This window comes from Mus caroli, unplaced genomic scaffold (assembly GCF_978045245.1).
Source record: "Mus caroli unplaced genomic scaffold, Mus_caroli_1 scaffold_20, whole genome shotgun sequence".
Lineage (NCBI taxonomy): Eukaryota > Metazoa > Chordata > Mammalia > Rodentia > Muridae > Mus > Mus caroli.
The window spans coordinates 19,725,963-19,743,453 of NW_028227275.1; the positions used below are offsets into that span (position 1 = coordinate 19,725,963).

Sequence of the window (17,491 nt, forward strand, 5' to 3'; positions counted from 1 at the left end):
TTACAGTTTTAAACTATTTTTTAAAATCCTGGGTTAAGCTGGGCGTGGTGGTGCACACCTTTAGTCCCAGCACTTGGGAAGCAGAGGTAGGAGGATTTCTGAGTTCAAGGCCAGCCTGGTCTACAGAGTTCCAGGACAGCCAGAGCTACACAGAGAAACCCTGTCTAGAAAAACAAACAAACAAACAATCAATCAATCAATCAATCAATCAATCAATAAATAAATAAATAAAATCCTGGGCTAAATAAACACATCCGTAGATTAGAAATTTACAACTTCAGCGTTAAAGCAAACCCCGGGGTTACTGGACAGTCACTATCAATTCCGTGAATATCCAGGATTGGTTCCCCATGGGTCTCATGGGTCAACCATGACCTTGAACAGACCCACTTCCAGCAGATCCAACAAGTCAGATCACAGAAGTCGTTCTGGCAAGTGCGAGGTTTGTTTTCTGTCACATTCCTGCTGGGGTCACAGAAGTGGACAGCACTTGGCTGGGCTGGCTTGTTCCCTCCCCTCTGGTTGAACAGACACCTTTCCTGTCCTGTCCAGTGACTCCCACGATGCTCCCATTATATTTATATCTGTCCCCTGAGTAAAGTATAGCTCAGAGGGCCACTAATCATTTAGGGTAGTGCCCAGCCCCATGGCTGACAGTCTGCTTTCAGCCACACACTAGTGAGGCAGGAGACTGTGCTGTACTGTCCCCTCCCCAGCTCCAGTGACTACACAAACACACTTTAATATCAAAGAACTTTAATATGCTGCAATAAAATAAGCGCATTGAAAAAGCTCACAGATATCAAGGTTAGAGAAATCCCTCCCACACACCCTCTAGCTCCACACCCCTCCCCTCAAAACCAAACCAGAAAATCCTTCCAAGCCTGGACATCGGTGTGGGCCCCCTTTATCAAGAACAAAAACACAGTTATCTATGTGGTCCAACAGGAAAGCAAAACACAGAAGCCAGAAAGTCTACGAGATTCCAATATTTAAGAGACTTGGTACATACTCAAAGTTAAAATAACTCCAACTTTTATAGCTATACATACTGTTTTAAAGCAACTTAATATATTTTTAAATTTCATATATACACTCTCAAAGGTTCTTCAGGTGAGGTATGTAAACATTGTCTAATGAAAAATTTTCAATGTTTCAAACCAACAAATTCACAGCATACATTGAATTTCATCCATTAAAGACACAGTATTTTCCTACACTCACTAACAGTGGAATCCAGGCCCAAGAGGCACGTGCTGTCCGGCCAGTGGCCATTTGCAGTCTTTTCACTCCACTAGTCTGAAAGGCGCTGGGGTAAGGGAGGGTGGACCCTCCAGAGGCCCCGCCCTTGGGCACCTGGAGCACTGGCTACGACTCACAAGACAGCAAAAAGGAGCACATCCGAACACCTACAAGATTGACCTTGGCAACGCCACTGGGAGGGACCAGTAAAAACTTAAGGAACAGTGGAGACTCAGCTCCCTGAATCTGGAGCCGGATCCGTAGCCCCTGCCCGACACTCATTCTGAAGGGTTGTGGCCTAATAGAGGCAAAAATCCAATGCACACCTGAGCTTCCGTTAAACTGCATGGACCTCCTAGGACCTCCCCCCAGGCCCCTCAAAGGCAATGACACAAGCCTAAATTAGGGCACTGGGCTGTGCTTTTCATACAGGGTGGGGCTGAACTTCTTACTATCGTAATGCATACGGGGAAATAATGCCATGAGATCACAGAGAGGACCAGCGCACACAGGCACTGGCCCAGGACCTTGGAGGAGCTCAATTTTGAAAACCACTTGTTCCCTGAGGGTAGACAGCAGGCTTACATTGAGATTAAGCAGGGTTAGTGTGGGGAGTTTTCATACAAAGTATCAAAGACTCAGGAAACCTCTGGCCAGAATTTCTATTTCAACCCCATCTCACCTACAAGACCCTCCCCCCACCCCCTCACCACAAGTAGTCACCTCCCCAACAACAATGCAGGGCAAGTTCTCTCCTCTGCACGCTGTTGGGCTCAGCAGTGGAAAGTTTACCTTAATGCATCCACTTCAATCTAAAAAACACTAGTGAAAAATCCCAACCACTATCAGAAATACAAAAAAGGACAGATTCCAAAAGCCTAAAAAAACTACATCACTTCTAACAATGGGTATCTGGGTGTGGGATATTCCTTTTCATTAAGCTTAGGACGGTCACAGGGAAAAGGCTGCTCAACTAGAGTTGGGCACATTAAGAACCTAGCCAGACTCTAGGGACCATGGACATCTTGAGCCTAGGCATAGAGGCAGAAGGCAGGACATAGGCTGGCTTCCAAAGGTGAGTCAGACAGAGTATGGGGGGTGGGGGGAATGTAACAGGCCACATATGTTTCTCTGGTAAAAAATTCCTTACATTTATTCTATGGCCAATTGAGCTTTGCCTCATCTGTTCTGGAAAGTAAAATTCTTGGGAAATGGCTAACCTGTGGTCGGCATGTCCACTTTTGATGTGTCTGGTGTTGGGAGAGTTCCCAACACTGTGCTATAGTTTTGCGACACTGGAGCATGCAGAAGAAACAGAGGCATCAATTCAAGTAAAGCAGCCTCTTAGCTAGGAAGGCAAGAGGCATTGCAAGAGCTGTCCCCCAACCTGATCCTCTGAGACAACAGGACTGGTCAGCACCTGGGGTCATATTGCTATGGGAACACATCGGAAAGGACACCTGGAAATCTGCTCTGCAGACCCAAGCACTGACCTGTACTGTACACCTGTATATATATAATATATATAACACAACCAGGGGAGAAGAGGGAGGGCGGTTAAAGCTTGGATTGGGTGGTCCATTACAGATCAAATGCCCCAAACAGCTCTCAACCTGCTGGTTTTGTTTCTTTCTCCATGAGTGAACTGTATTATGAAAGGAGTCCACTATTCAAAATATAATCTACAATACAACGCAAACCAACATCACTCAGAACGTGAGTCTGTATACACAACATGTAATAAATATATATATATATTTTTAGAAAACTATTTACAGCATCACGCCTTGTGAACATTTAGATGAGAACAGAATCTACTTTCTGCAAAGGTTAAAAAGTTTTGACTGTCTAGTTCAGTGCTCAAGTCCCTGGCACCTAGTTACCCATTCACATTTCATCTCAGAATCAGATTTGCTTACAAACAGCATCTTAGAAAAACCTTCTCCAGCATCACCATTCACGTGCCTTCCTTGTTCAGAAAAGACAAAGGGAGGCCATAAGGAAATATGCAAACTAGAGTTCAAATAGATGACCGTAATTCCTACATACCTGGCCTCCAAGGACCTGGAGCTGCAGGCCAACCCAGCCATCCCAGCAGAGTGACTGAGTGACAGATGGGGTGCCCACGGATGAAGCACAGGGGAAAAGGGGCCATGCACAACCACAGAGCACTAGTTCCATGACATCAAGGGTGCTCTGGATTGCAGACCAGGACTCCTGAGAAGCAAAGCTAAATGCATTTTAGAACCATGGGTTACAGATGGGTGGGAGGGGCCGCATCTGCACAGGGTGCTTGATGGGAAGGGGAGAGGAGGAAAGACAAGGTGTCCCCAAGTTTTGTCAATGTGCAGAAGGTGACAGGTGTGTCGAAGGGCGACTCTCATAAATCCCCAGAGCCAGATGAGAAGCTCATACCGGCAACCACCGTGGTTTCTCCTCATTGCACGGGCATAAGGCTGCTTGCCACAGGACTACAACCAAGGTCCACAGGACTACAACCAAGGTCACTTCCATGCACAGACCATGGAAGAGAATGGCTGAATATATCAATGGTGCATAGGTAAGTGGCTATGGGGGAATGCCAGGATGCTAGGCTGAGCAAAGCCACACCCCTTCAAGCTCCACTTTAGTCTGGCGTGGAGCGTCCGGAGCAGCATTCCGGTTCCCAATCCATGTTGTGTCTGCCCAAGTACAGCAACCTCCTGCCATTACTGTGATGCTTAGGCGTCCAATAGCTGAGCGTGGGAGAAGAGATGGCAAGAAGAGTTTTTGGAAAGCCCTTTTGACAGCTAACTACTTTTGTTAAAATAAATACTTTGTATAGAAGCATTTGAACAGGAAAATACCACTATTTACACAGTAAAATAAACTCCACAGTGGTGTGTATAAATATGTACTCTATTATATTTGAAACCAATCACTAATACAGTCTCCTAGAACTACTAAGAATGCAGAAGCCACAAGTGAAATCAATTACCCTAAGATACAGTGGCCCTAGCAGTAATCCCTACCTGTGGTATAAATATACAAAATTATGCAGATCTCATCTGTGTGGTATCTTTACCACAAATGCTTCCGAGTACAACATACAGCTCTGACTACAACACAACACGAGCTGTACATCACAGTACCAACTGGAGTGGGGGAAAGGTGAGCGATGAATGGCATTCAGACCCGGTCCACTAACACTGAGAATCTAGTAATGAGGGGAGAAATTCTTCTCTTGTGATATGTTCAGCAAAGCACTTGGGGGCAGAGGGGAGGTCCCAGAGAAGATGCCACCTGGAAGGAGACCAGTGACAAAGTCAGGAGGGGAGAAGGCAATGTACCGAGAATGGCTCCCCAGAGGAGCTGCTTTAGACATGAACAAGCCTGGGCTTCCCCGGCAGGCTAGAGGGCCCTGGACTTGCTGGGCCTAAAGCTGCTGGTGCATGGACAACACACTCTTCGTGTAAAAAGAAGCATGGCCTAGACTCAGGGTTCAAACACACAGATACTGACCAAACTTGAGAACTGTAAACCTGCACACGTCATATGTACAGGAGAGAACAGAGGGCTATCAGTGCGAACACAACCAGTCCCTGTGCTTTGAGAGAGGCACTTGCTGGAGACTGCTCCATCACCGGAGCTCAGCATGTGTCTGTCAAACACTGCTGGTGAAATGTCTGTCTCTATCAGTCAAGTCCACGGTGATGATCGATGACTGACTGCATTCTTAGGTTACAAAACTACACTTTAAACTATACCCTAGCCGGTACTGTATATCCACAACTCAGCAAGTATCTAATGAGCAAAGACAGTCTTCTTCCCTGCAAGCACTATCAGGAATGATGTACGATGGCTACTGTGTGCTCAGACAGACATGCAAGATGCCACAAACCTAGGACTGCTGCAATGGTTACCTAGGTGTGGGGGGGGGGGGGGAGTGTGCCTAACTTCCCACACAATTTCATAATGGCTTTTGCAAAGATCAGTATACTGACCTAAAAGGACAGGCAGTGAGTATTCTAGGTAGTGTGGATCATTGTCAGTCAGTGGTTCTGTTACTCCTGCTTAGGCCGGGTGTGGTGGCGCACGCCTTTAATCCCAGAACTTGGGAGGCAGAGGCAGGTGGATTTCTGAGTTCGAGGCCAGCCTGGTCTACAAAGTGAGTTCCAGGACAGCCAGGGCTACACAGAGAAACCCTGTCTCGAAAAACAAAAAACAAATATCCAGTTCAAATAGTGAAAACCCACTCATCCAACCCTTGGCGTATTCGGGTGGCTTACAACTGCACTCCGATCAGACAGGATGGGCCTATCGGGTGTGAAAGCGTCAGGGTCTCCTGCTCATGTGCCTGTGCAGCTGCCAATCTGCAGGCTAGGAGATGTGCTGAGGCCAACACATAGAAAGCCTGGGAAAGGACAATTGGGTGGGGAGAAAGTAACATCAGGAACTGACCACCACTGGCTCAAACCCAAAGACAAAGGCATGAGTGACAACCTTGCACACTGTCATCGGGGGTCCTTTGGGTGCAGAACAGCGGGGTGCTACAAGCTCTGCAATGTGTCTCTTGTACATGACAGGAGTCTTCAGAATTTTCAAGACTGGAATTATTTTGAAAGCAGTGTCAAAAGGCTACTTCTCTAGCTCTGCTGTGTTAAGTTTTAACAAAAATATCTTTTCCTTGAAGGATGTAGGTTGAAGTACCTGCTGTGTGGATATGAGGACTGCTTTGGGTATAGACACTTCCTATTTCAGTGGATAACCAGAACAATAGGCAAGGGTCCAAAAGAATTTGGGCAGGGGACGTTGTGCAGTGGTAGAAAGCCTGGAGTTCGGTCTTCAGCACTGTCCACTTATGAAGGGACAAGGTCCCCATTTTGAAAATGTCTGACATGACACTTAACCTCATTCTGGAATGCAGAATAAATAGAAACTTATTTGAGTTTGGGGCCCAGGGAGGACTCACAGCCTGGAACTTGTATAAGTGTGATATACAAACTGCCATTTTATTGTTAGCTTGCCTTTAATAAAACTATTTTGAAGGTGTGTGATTGAAAACAGATCAATGGGAACACATTATAAACAGTGCTTTGGTTGTCATTAGACTTTTGTTTCTGTGCTGTTTGACTTTCCCACAACTAAATGCCCCCCAGAAGCACCCCCAGCTAAGCTCATCACAGACAGTCTTGGCTTATTTTAATAAGCAAGTACAGCCAGAGGCAGTTCTATAATTATGGGAACGGGACAGGGGTCAGGCCACAGAATTTTAGAATCCAAAGACACCTTGCTCACGAGTCTGGTCTACTGGATGTAGTGCCTTCATGGAGGGGCTGGGGTAAAGTATTTAAAAGATGCACTTCTTGTTCAAAGCCTACATGGGAGCTGTCTCAATGACATGCCTCTCTTACAGCAAGAGCACACGAATGTATGCACAGGACAGAACTGAGATGGGAGGCACGAGGCAGAAGAGGAATGGAGGGGATTAATTCCTAAAAGCGGTTATTTTCTCAAGCAGGGGTCAGCGGATTTCTTCAAAGATGTAAATTTAGTTATTTTAGGCTTTGTGGGTTTCTCTAAGTATTTAATCAACTTCATGGACAATCGGTAAGCAAAAGGGCATGGTTATGTGCCCACAAAACTTTATACAGGAGTAGCCAGTCCATTCTGCATGGCTGTGACTGCTTGTTAAAGCTAAGAGGAGGCCTGAGCTGGCTGATCTGAAGCCACAGGGATGGAGGTGGCTCCCTGGCTACTGGGCAGCTTCTTGGATGATTCAGTTTGTTTCTGATATTGTGACAAGCACAGGCTTGCTGATGGCAACACCGAAGCATCTCCAGTTTGCATCATAGAGCAGTGTCATTTCCCAAGGGATTCAGGTCTACTGATCAATGATTGGCAGCTGTGGCCTCACAAGGCTGGACAGAGGCCAGGTCTTGGCTTACAGCATCTGTCTCGAAGTGATACTTGCTGATGGCCTAGGTGCATGGGGAGAGATTCACCTGTGCTGGGTGATGATGCACTGAGGCCCTGGGGAAAGGGATGAGTAGCTCTTCTCTCTAAGCCATTACAGAATGATGGGGTGCAAACCCCACAGCTCAACTGTGGTTTAGAATGGACAGGGAAAAAGCTTCAATTAAGAACCCCCCACTTCCCCCTTTCCCCCCCAAAAAAACCCAGCAAGGAATCCCAGGGACTAGCAACTGTGGATCAACAGACTCAGGTAACATTCCTATACAGGAAGTTCCCAGAACAGAGAAAGGTTTGGGGCCTTCCCAATGCACTGAAAGACTAACATATCTAGGAGGTCAGAATAAAACTCTAAACCCCTATCAAGAGAGCAGGCCCATCCCAGGGAGCCCAGTAAGAAAATGGATCTCCCAAGGAAGGCTGTGCTCTTGGGAAGTTACCCAGAGCTGCTCTGATAGCTTCTGGGGCATCTTCCAGCTCCTGAACAGAGAACACCAGTCCTCTGGCATCAAGTCCAGCTCCAGCCTGTGACAGCCAGGGCAGAAGCAGCATGCCTTTCAGACTTAGCATCAAAACTGTGGGACAGAGTGCACTGCAGATGGTGGCAAGTCATATTTGAAAATGGCTACAGGAGGGGAGGAAAACAAAGAGACTGCAGTCAAGGCCAAATCTGGAGATGCGGAGGGGATAATATCCCAGCATGCTCTGGGCATAGAAAGGCGCAGAGCCACCGCCACGTGTTGCTTTTGTTTCCTTTCTTCTATTAACAAAATTAACTAGATCAGCAAAAATGAGATTACTTAATTTGAACATGCTAATTTTGGAGACTGTATAAATATAAATAAATGCAGTTACTATCACCGAGTGTAAGCTGATTTTCAAGATGCTTACATCATCACTAGGTGGTTATAGAATAAAAACACTTCCACATAAGCTTCCTCAAATGCAGCCTGCCTCCAAGTGAACCTTGAAAACTGAAAACACCACCAGGAAAGTAATAGAATGAATTATAAACTGATGGGAACTGGAAGCATTCCACCAACTTACCACTCACTCCTCCCCCTAACCTAAGCCAAGCACCTTACAAGGAAATCTCCAGGTCGCCAAGGGCTCCTCATATATACAGGCATCGGTAGCTCGGACATTAGTAAGCCTCAGCTGTTTAAGTCACTACAACAAGACTATCCAGTGACAACTATAGCAAAAGTTCTTTTAAGCCTTAAAACCATCCTTTAAGATTAAACGAACCTATTCAAAACACATTAATGCTCCTGTGCAACCTAATGCTAAGGAAGAGTTGCCAGCACTCGCTCAGCAGGCTCATTACGATAGGTAGCTTGTGAATGGTCAAGGTCAAAGATAATAATAATTATAAACAAAACAAAACAAAACAAAACAGGGAATGGGGAAAGGGAGGAAGCTCATGGAACAGAGGTGACACACACCAAAAAAAAAAAAAAAAAAAAAAAGAAAAAGAAAAAAGAAACTGATGACTTTCACTCTCTGTGAAATCCAACACAAGTCTTAACTTCTCAAGAGTCAAATACTCCAGTCCTATCAAATTATCAGAAGTTCCCATCATCTGCAGCAAACCTTTGACAATAGCAAAATAGGTAGAAGGCCTGTTTCATCATGATTTGCATATGAAAGAAGCCCATCCGGGTTGATCTAAAGAAATCTGAATCAACCTAAGTAGAAACTTAATCAGAAGAACAGGGCAGCAGCTGTCCATGCAAGCTATTTTGGTGACAGGACACGTCAAAGCCGACGGAGGCTTTAGCGACCCAGGGTTTGCTGACTGGCCCAATGTAAATGTCAAGTACACACTTATAATGGAGCAATGCTGTAGGCACCAAGTAAAGCCAATGGGGCCGTGTCAGGCTCCACCAAGGAAAGGCAAACGTCACTTTCAATTATTGCGTTTCTCATTTCTGAGCCATGGGACAGAATGACAAGGGAGGGGAGGGGCAACTCTGCAAGCGTTCAGCCCCGAGAACGGAACCATCAGTTTGAAAAGACACCTACTCCAGGCACAGACAACTCACATCAGAGAGCCCCACGGAGCGTCACTCATCTGTGGGGATGTGGCCCCGCTAAGATTCAGAGCAGAAGCTTTCAGTTGCCTGCGAGCCTGGTCTCTCAGGGCCACTGCTCACACCTCTCCCAAGGCTGATGTGGAAGTCGGATTAGAAATGCACATGGAGACTTGGGATTACTCTCCAACATCCCGGCCATGGCTAACTACGCAGCTCACAGATGCACTGCGTGGAGCAGGAGGAACGTCACTGTGAAACCGGTACCAGAAGACTCCAGCGGGTAGCAGCCATGTGCACAGAGATGCACATGCACACAGCTAAGCTTTTCCACTGCTGGAAAGAACTTCTGATGCGCAGGGAAACACTTTGTGTAAGAATGAAAACAAGAGTCACTCATCCTAATGACCAAATGACCGGCATGTTAGTAGTAACATAGTTTGGGGCAAAAAAACAAAACAAAACAAAACAAAACACAACACAACAACAAAAGGAAGTGTAGCACATCTTTGTCCCATGGGCACACAAATTTGAGAACATGATCTGAAATGATTTTAAAAAATAAAAAGATGAAGGGGTGATCAACAATATGAGTTTTGGAAGAAACATAACAGAAATATTAATCTTTTATAATAATTATAAATCCCCTGCATTCTCCACATACCATAGAAATGATTTGGTTCAGCTTTCAAATATCAATCAAATAAAAACCAAACAAGACAGAGAGGGAGTTGTGCTGCGGTCTGCAAGGTGCACCTGTCCTGGGGCGCACAGGCAGCTGCTGACGGCTCCTCGCCCGCTCGTGCATGTGTGGCGGCGGCCTCCTCAGTGACAGAACAAGTGCTTGTGCGTCAAGTATAAAATACAAGCCTTTAGTCACATACATCAGCTTCTTAGCTTTTGTAAATTTTTAAACAAAAAAGGATAAATAAGGCACTGTACTTCTTAAAACAGAAACTGCTTGATTCCAAGTATAAAACCCAAGGAACAACCAGAAAATAACCTACCACTTCCCTTAGCCCCAGAGAAGAACTCTGCCAGTTCCCTTCTCCAGTTAAGCTGCACTTTCTGGCACCTCAAACTGGCGTTCCCCGTAACTACACCATGAAAGGCTTGAGAGGCTCATAAAACCAGATTCTGTTAATGCAAAATGAAAGGTTGCTCTCATGGGCCCATTGCTCTCAGTGGCTATCCACTATCTATCACTTGGCTTCTAACCGCCTCCGTTTGCCCTGGGAAGAGTCCAGTTTGGCCTTGAGCTTTCTTTTTCTTGGGGCAGTCCGGTTCTCTGGGCTTTTTGCTAAGGGTCTGGCACGGCCCCTACCACTGCTCAGCTTCCGGTTTCTCCTCCTCACTTTTGGGGGCTTTGAAGAGGCTTCTCTTGCGCCCTTTTGTTTTGAAGGCTTTGTCAGCGCTTCAGAGGCTGCCGCGGGGTGGCCAGGTCTTCTGTTTGCATTCTCTTTTTCTTTCCTGGATGACAGGCAGCTCCTTCCAGGACCCTTTCTACAGACTCTCACTTTATTCTCTTTCAAGGTCATCTTCTTGGAGAGTTGGTTGGCTCTGTCCTTTGCAGCTAGCTTCTTGGCTTCTTGGCCTCTGCTGACTTTTGTTGCCGGCCCCTTGTCCTTACCATCTTGAGTACCGGAGCCTTCTGCTCTCTTGCGCTTGTTCTGACCTTCCACGTTAAGCAAAGTCTCCGGCCTCTGCTTCCTTCTTCTCCCCTTGCTTCTTTCAGCCCTCTTGGGGTTGACGGGAAACCCATCTGCACCCACCTGGAGGGCGAGCTTTGGGGACATGAGTGGGTTGATGCACACGCTCTTGCGGCCCTGCTTCATTTCAGAAGCCCCACACAGTGAGCTGTCCAGGCGCTGTGCTCTGAGCTTTCCTCGAATATTGGAATACTTTCTAAGGATCCGGGTGCTGGCTGGAGTAGGCAAGTTGGTGGGAGGATGGCTATGTCTGCCTTCCCTGACTTCCTCCACACTGTCTTCACTGCTAGGGCCGAGGCTGATGTCACTGCCATCCTCTGACTCTATCAGGTCAGGATTCTCTCGTATTTTAGCCCATAGCTTCTGTGTCTTCCAATTATTCCTAGCAGGAATGGCTCCAGGGAATTTCTTTAAGTGTTTTTTCAAGCGTTCTGCCTGTAGTGAACTAGGGTACATGGTGGAAGGGGGGAACTTCTGAAGAGGGTGTTTAACAAGTGGGATGTCTCCTGGAAGACGAGTATTGAGTTTCTTCACAATGACCAGAGATCGAGTTTCTGTTGTCTCTAAGAACCACTTACAGATGTTAGACAGCTTAAAGTTGGTCATAAACAGCATCTGAACAGGAGAAAACTTCTGCACCTCCAACGACCCCCTACACTTCCGTGCCCGCTTCTTGCTCTTCCAAATCTCCTTCAGCTTGTCAGACTTGCTCCTTGCTCTTGCCGTTGGCTGAGCTTCCTTCTCCAACTGGATCCAGCCCTTTTGGACTCGCAGGTAGTGGGCGTTGAAGCTGGCGATCAGCTCCTGGTTCTCCTCCTCTGCACACCATCCCATGAACTTGGGCTGCTCCTCCACCCCCGAGTCCTCATCGTCCTCATCTAAGGGCTCTGCACTTGCAGAAGCTCCGCTTCCCTTGGCTGCTGAGTTTACTTGTGTGCCCTGCTTTTCTGAAGTCATTTTTGCAGTGTCCAATGCGTTCGTATAATGAGCATGTCTCAGGTTGTAGGTAGAAGAAGGCAGTCTCTTAGACCTTGTTACTGCTTTTGGTGGCCCATTAGCACCGTCACTCTGACTGGCTGATATCCCAGATGAGCTACATGGAGCGAGGCCAGCATCATCTTTACGGTGGGTATCCTCGGTGTCCACCTCACTCATAGCGGTGGCCTCTGTGTCCTGTATGGCAAGGTGTCCCGGGTTCTCTTTTACCTGCTCTGGATCCCTCTTGCAAGAAATGCTTTCTGAGGGCACATGGGCATCTCTCTCATCTATCTTGGACCAGACGTGGGTTTCCAGATTGTCCCCAGGCAATGGCTGGCCAACAGTGGCTGGGTCACTGTTTGGGTAAGTCCCCCCCTCTTCCCTTTTAATTTCCTTTGCCAGCATGTTTTTAACAGTCTGCCTTGTAATGACACCAACTCCATCAGTCTCCTGCTTGGTCTCTTCATCAGAGGAATGTTCACTAACACCAGGGTCTTCAGGGTCCTCCAGATTGTCTGTATGGATGCTGTCAATCACTGGGCCCTCGGATGTCACTCCACCAGAGTCCCCTTCTCTTTTAGAATGCTTTACAGCAGGGTTTTTAGAAACCTTGATTTCAGAGCAAGCAGCGGATGAATCCAAACCCTGGCTCCCTGGGTACCTGTCAGCAGAGGAAGGATCTCCAAGCTGACTTCTTAGGCACCTATCAGAGGCCTCAGGGAACTTTCTAGCCTTTTTCTTCTTATCCACATTCTCTTCAGGTGAGTCGGAGTTTGGCTCACTCGGATCATTTTCTGCTGAGTATTTTGTATCATTGTCATGCGCCTCCAGGTGTCCTGTTCCACTTGTGGCCTCACCTTCTTCCATCTCACTTGGGTTCTCATCAGTGACAATGCTGCTCTCCAGGAGGGGCAGGGAGTCATCTAGCAACAGTGTCTCCCCGGGGATGTCTCTGGTCTCAGCCTCAGTGCTGGTGCTTTGGTCATGTTCAGACAGTTCTAGACCTAGGGGGGGATCTAAAGCCACAGCAGAACCTTCATCTTCTGAGCATGGAGAGCTGTCCTCTCTGATGGCTGTTTTAGGAGAAGACTGAGGTCTACAGAGGAGGTCTTCACTGTCCTCTCGGGAGGTGAAGGGGATGCTTCCAGCTGTCAGAACCAAGTGGCACTCCTGTGCCTGCATTTCCTCTGAACCTAGCTGAGAGGCTGGTGGCTGGTCTTGCAGGGAGGCTGGGGGCTGATCTTGTTCCTGGAAAGACAGTACACTTTCTGTGGGAGGTGAGACCACAATGCTGCCTTCTGGCACCTCAGACATATTGTCATTAGGGAGGACAGCAGGCAGGAGGCATGCTGGGCTAGAGGCTGTGGTCTCTCCCGGCCTAGGGGAGCTACTAGGATCCTGTTCCCTCAAGCTGAGGCAAACCTCTGCCTCCTGATGCTTTTTCGCTGATGATGTGTCTTCGTCCCCTCCCTCAAGGGAGGTTCTGTCTTTCCTAGGATCGTCCCAGATATCTTCTAGAGGCTGCTCACCTACTGTGGAAAGCTGCGTATCAACTGTGGAAATCTGCACATCCACTGTGGGAAGTTGTACATCCACTGCAGGAAGTTGTGCACCTACTGTGGAAGGCTGCACATCTGCTGTAGGAAGTTGTGTACCTACTGTGGGAGGCTGCACATCTGCTGTAGGAAGTTGTGTACCTACTGTGGGAGGCTGCACATCTGCTGTAGGAAGTTGTGTACCTACTGTGGGAGGCTGCACATCTGCTATAGGAAGTTGTGCATCTACTGTGGGAGGCTGCACATCTGCTGTAGGAAGTTGTGCATCTACTGTGGGAGGCTGCACATCTGCTGTAGGAAGTTGTGCACCTACTGTGGGAGGCTGCACATCTGCTGTAGGAAGTTGTGCACCTACTGTGGGAGGCTGCACATCTGCTGTAGGAAGTTGTGCACCTGCTGTGGGAAGCTGCACATCTGTTGTAGGAAGTTGTGCACCTACTGTGGGAAGCTGCACGCCTACAGTGGGAAGTGGCACACCTACTGTGTGCTTTGAGGTGGGAACTGTAAGAGTCTGCTTGGGAGTCATCACTGCCTCTGATGCTACTGGTGAGCAGCTTCCTTTGTCTTGGGCGCATAAATTTCTGGCCAGTGTGCGAACAGTTGGCAGCTCACAGCAGTCACCATTGAAGAAGTATCCCCGGGTACTCTTTCGGGCTGTTTTCCGAGAAGACAGTATGGATCTTTGATTCTCAAAGTGGCATTCTGTTATTGGTTGGCTGATATAAACAACATCACACTGGTTGTCATAATCGTTTATCCTCAACCCTGATGCCCTCTTACTTTTCCGAGCAGTCTTGATGGAGGCAGACATCATCTTGGTTTGTGAGTGGCCATTGGATGCTCTGTGTACAGTTGGTGTGGGGCTGGGAGCTAACCAACCACCTCTGGAATGATCAAAATGGCCCTTGTCTCTGGGATATGTCTGGAAACCTACCTTGTTTCTACCTAGTGAATGAAGATGGTTCTCTTGCTTTGGCCTTGCATCTTGCTCATCTGTCTCTAAATCCTGGTGGAAGGATGATTTTGAGCTAGACTGTAAAGCATTCTCTTTGTCTGCAGTACTAGATGAGTTTCCCATAAACCCTGAGTCCCATGTCTCTTCTGATAAAGCTTTGAATGAGTTTCTTTGAGACACAATACAGCTACCACCCTCTTCAGTATTCTCAGCCACCTCTTCCACTGCAGCCAGACTTTGGACTGGCGCTGGGGCACTGTCTTCAGCATCCTCACAGGGTTTCATGTTTGTGTCTTGCTCCTGGCCAGTGGTTTGCCCCTCTAAGCTTTTAGAACTGTGGGGAGAGTTAGAAGAGAAAGAGTCCAATGTACCGAGGCATCCCATGGTGGGACTGTCTGCAGAACCTGTGGAGTTATGTTGAGCGTCTGGAGGTTCAGAGGAATCTTTCTGGACAGTGCTCACGGCACCGTCTCTCCCATCTACAGAGTCTGTCTCAGGAGAGGGTTCCTTCATGGTTTCTTCAGTCACATTCAGGGAGCTAGGAGAACCAGATGAGTCTAAGAACAACTTTACAGAGGCAGGAGAACTCGCCTCGAGACAATCATCCTTTTCGTTTTCTCTGCCGCTCAGCTGGGCACAGCCCGAATCGTCTGGGCAAGCGGAGACGTCCATTGTGGTGGAATCCAAAGGCTGCAGGTCCTCAGAACCAGGCTGAGACTCGGTGTACAGGTCACTCAGGACGCGGATGAATTGCTTCTGATGATGATTGCACAGCTTGACCATAAACTTCTCCAGTGGAGCCTTTGATTGACGGTTAGGATCAGCTATGGGTGCCTCTGCTGACTCCTCTCTAGACGAAAACAGAAAAAGGAAGAAATTAATATGTGCATTTCCAGAGAACTGTCTGTATAGTATGAACAGTATCAGATGCTATTTATATTGTAAAGGAGGGCATTCTGGTGGAAACAGTCATTTACTTTCAAGTCTGCTGTATGCTTTAGTTCAACAAAGAACCGTGTAATTAGATTGCAAAGCCGGCCCATCACATTCTCAAAAACTTAGTATCTCTCATATGTTTTTATGTTTATGGTGCTAGGAAGGTATGCTACCACTGAGCCGCATTCCAAACCCTACTTCATACTTTCTACACTTAAAAATTTCAGAAATAGTTATCTTAGAAGAAACATTGAAAATAACATTTTGCCACATTATTAACTCCGCATGGTCAACACAGAGCAATCCTTATCCAAAAATCTGTAACGCTCCAAAATGTTAACCCATTCATGGTGGCACAAGTGGAAAATGACACACCATGCCAGTGTTAAGTGCAAGACTACTGAAGACTCCTTGTAAGACTCCTCTTAGGCCGTATGGAAGCAGTGGGCCTGGACTGTAAGTGAACTCTGACATTAGACCTGGGCCTCACTCCTGCATCGTTAAATCATTAAATATATGCAGACATCCCAAAATCTGAAGAAAGCCAAAATGCAAACCATGTCTTCTCCCAAGCATTTTGGATAAGGGCTGCTCAACCTGCCCTTCAGCTTAGGCCTAGGCAATGGTGCTAAAGTAACCACTAGCTTTAGTTTATAACACGGTAAAAAGTCAGACATACTACGTTCCAGACAGACATTACAGACATCAGCTTAGAAGTACTTTGAGAACTCAATGGCTTTTAAGACAATTTCTCAGAAAGAACAATTGGCTGGAGAGCCACCAACAGTGCTCCAGAACAGGACACAAACAGAAAGAAACTTCACAGTGGAGGGGCTATCAGCTCTGATCCATGCAAGGCAGAAGCATCCTCACAGTAGCCCACCTCTGAGCTCCCCCAGAATATTACCAGGAAGCATTTCAGTCTCACAAGCTGCTCTGCATGAAAGCTAAATCCACACTGGGAAGCCAAGAGGGAGGGAGAGGCCAACACTAGGTTCAAGACAGGGCACAAACATGGCCTGCGGGGATGGCCAGGGGTCTCACGGTGGCTTTGGGCTTTTGGATGCACAACTTTTACCGACATGGAAAAGACCCCAGATTTTGAGACATCTCACACACACACTCTTCTCAGCCCCTCTGGCTTATAGACCTTTAGGAAACTGTTATTTGATGGCATGTGAAACATGACAGAACACAGATGGTAGCTTCATGTGTGTTGAACATGTATTGATACGTCTTCTGGCTTACTCTTCCATCTTTGACTTTGACCTCATGGCCAGGAAGTGTCTTTATAGAAAGGTTTACCACAGACGGCCTGTGTCACCTGCCTTTGCACCTCCCACTGGTGGCAGAGTTACAGTAAAGGACATGGGAGCTGCAAAGGAGACACCTGACTCAACCCCTACTCTGACAGTACAGTCTCTCAGAACCTTAGCTTTACCTGCACACTGGGACTGAATGGCAGTATACTGAGAGTCTGCACAAAAGCAGGGCTTAAATAGTTTTGGCTTCTGTCTGCCTTTTTAAAAAGAAACTTTTTATTCTTTGTGAATTTCACACCATGCAACCCCAGTCCCACTCATCTCCCTGTCTCTTTGTATCTACCGTCTATCCTTGCAACCTCCCCTCTCCCAAGAAAACAACAACAACAACAACAACAAAAATCTCATTGCAGAAGCTGCAGTGAGTCATAGTATGTCCTACGGTAAACCCTTCTGTCCACACATCTTTACTTGCAAATGCTCACTGCAGTGAGTCATTGGCCTGGCTCAAGACCTGTCTTCTGCTATTCTATGGATACTCCATCCTCACTAGGGCTCCTCTCGGGTACCCTGTTGTCTGTGTCATGGAGATCCTGCAGCTTTGGATCTGCAAGGCTGACCCCTTCATATGCTCCAGTAGTTCCTAGGGTGGGCCAACTCAAAGCCCTGAATCTGGGCCTGGGTGGCAGCCATATTGGTCAGCCCACCAGCTCTCCCTTACCCACACCACCAGGGTGAGCTTTGTGGCACTGCTCCAGCTGGCTCAGTCAATGCCTCAACTGGCAAGGCTGCCTCTGCCTCTTATGTGCTTGGCAAAAGCAGTCAAGGTTCTTGCTTGCTTCTCAGTGTGACCTGAAACTTTCTTGTC

General features: G+C 47.3%; 1 protein-coding gene across 7 annotated transcripts in view; it reads right to left on the reverse strand.

Annotated features, from left to right (window-relative positions):
* Nucleotides 1–9,629: 9,629 nt before the first annotated feature.
* Nucleotides 9,630–17,491, reverse strand: part of Lcor (ligand dependent nuclear receptor corepressor) — a 101,271-nt gene continuing 93,409 nt past the window's right edge. For all 7 annotated transcript variants that reach the window (XM_085833936.1, XM_085833934.1, XM_029472812.2 and 4 more), the window contains one exon: nucleotides 9,630–15,275. In XM_085833936.1, coding sequence (XP_085690062.1) covers nucleotides 10,430–15,208 — 4,779 coding nt within the window. In that variant the 5' untranslated portion in view covers nucleotides 15,209–15,275 and the 3' untranslated portion in view covers nucleotides 9,630–10,429. The remainder of the gene's footprint in view (nucleotides 15,276–17,491) is intronic.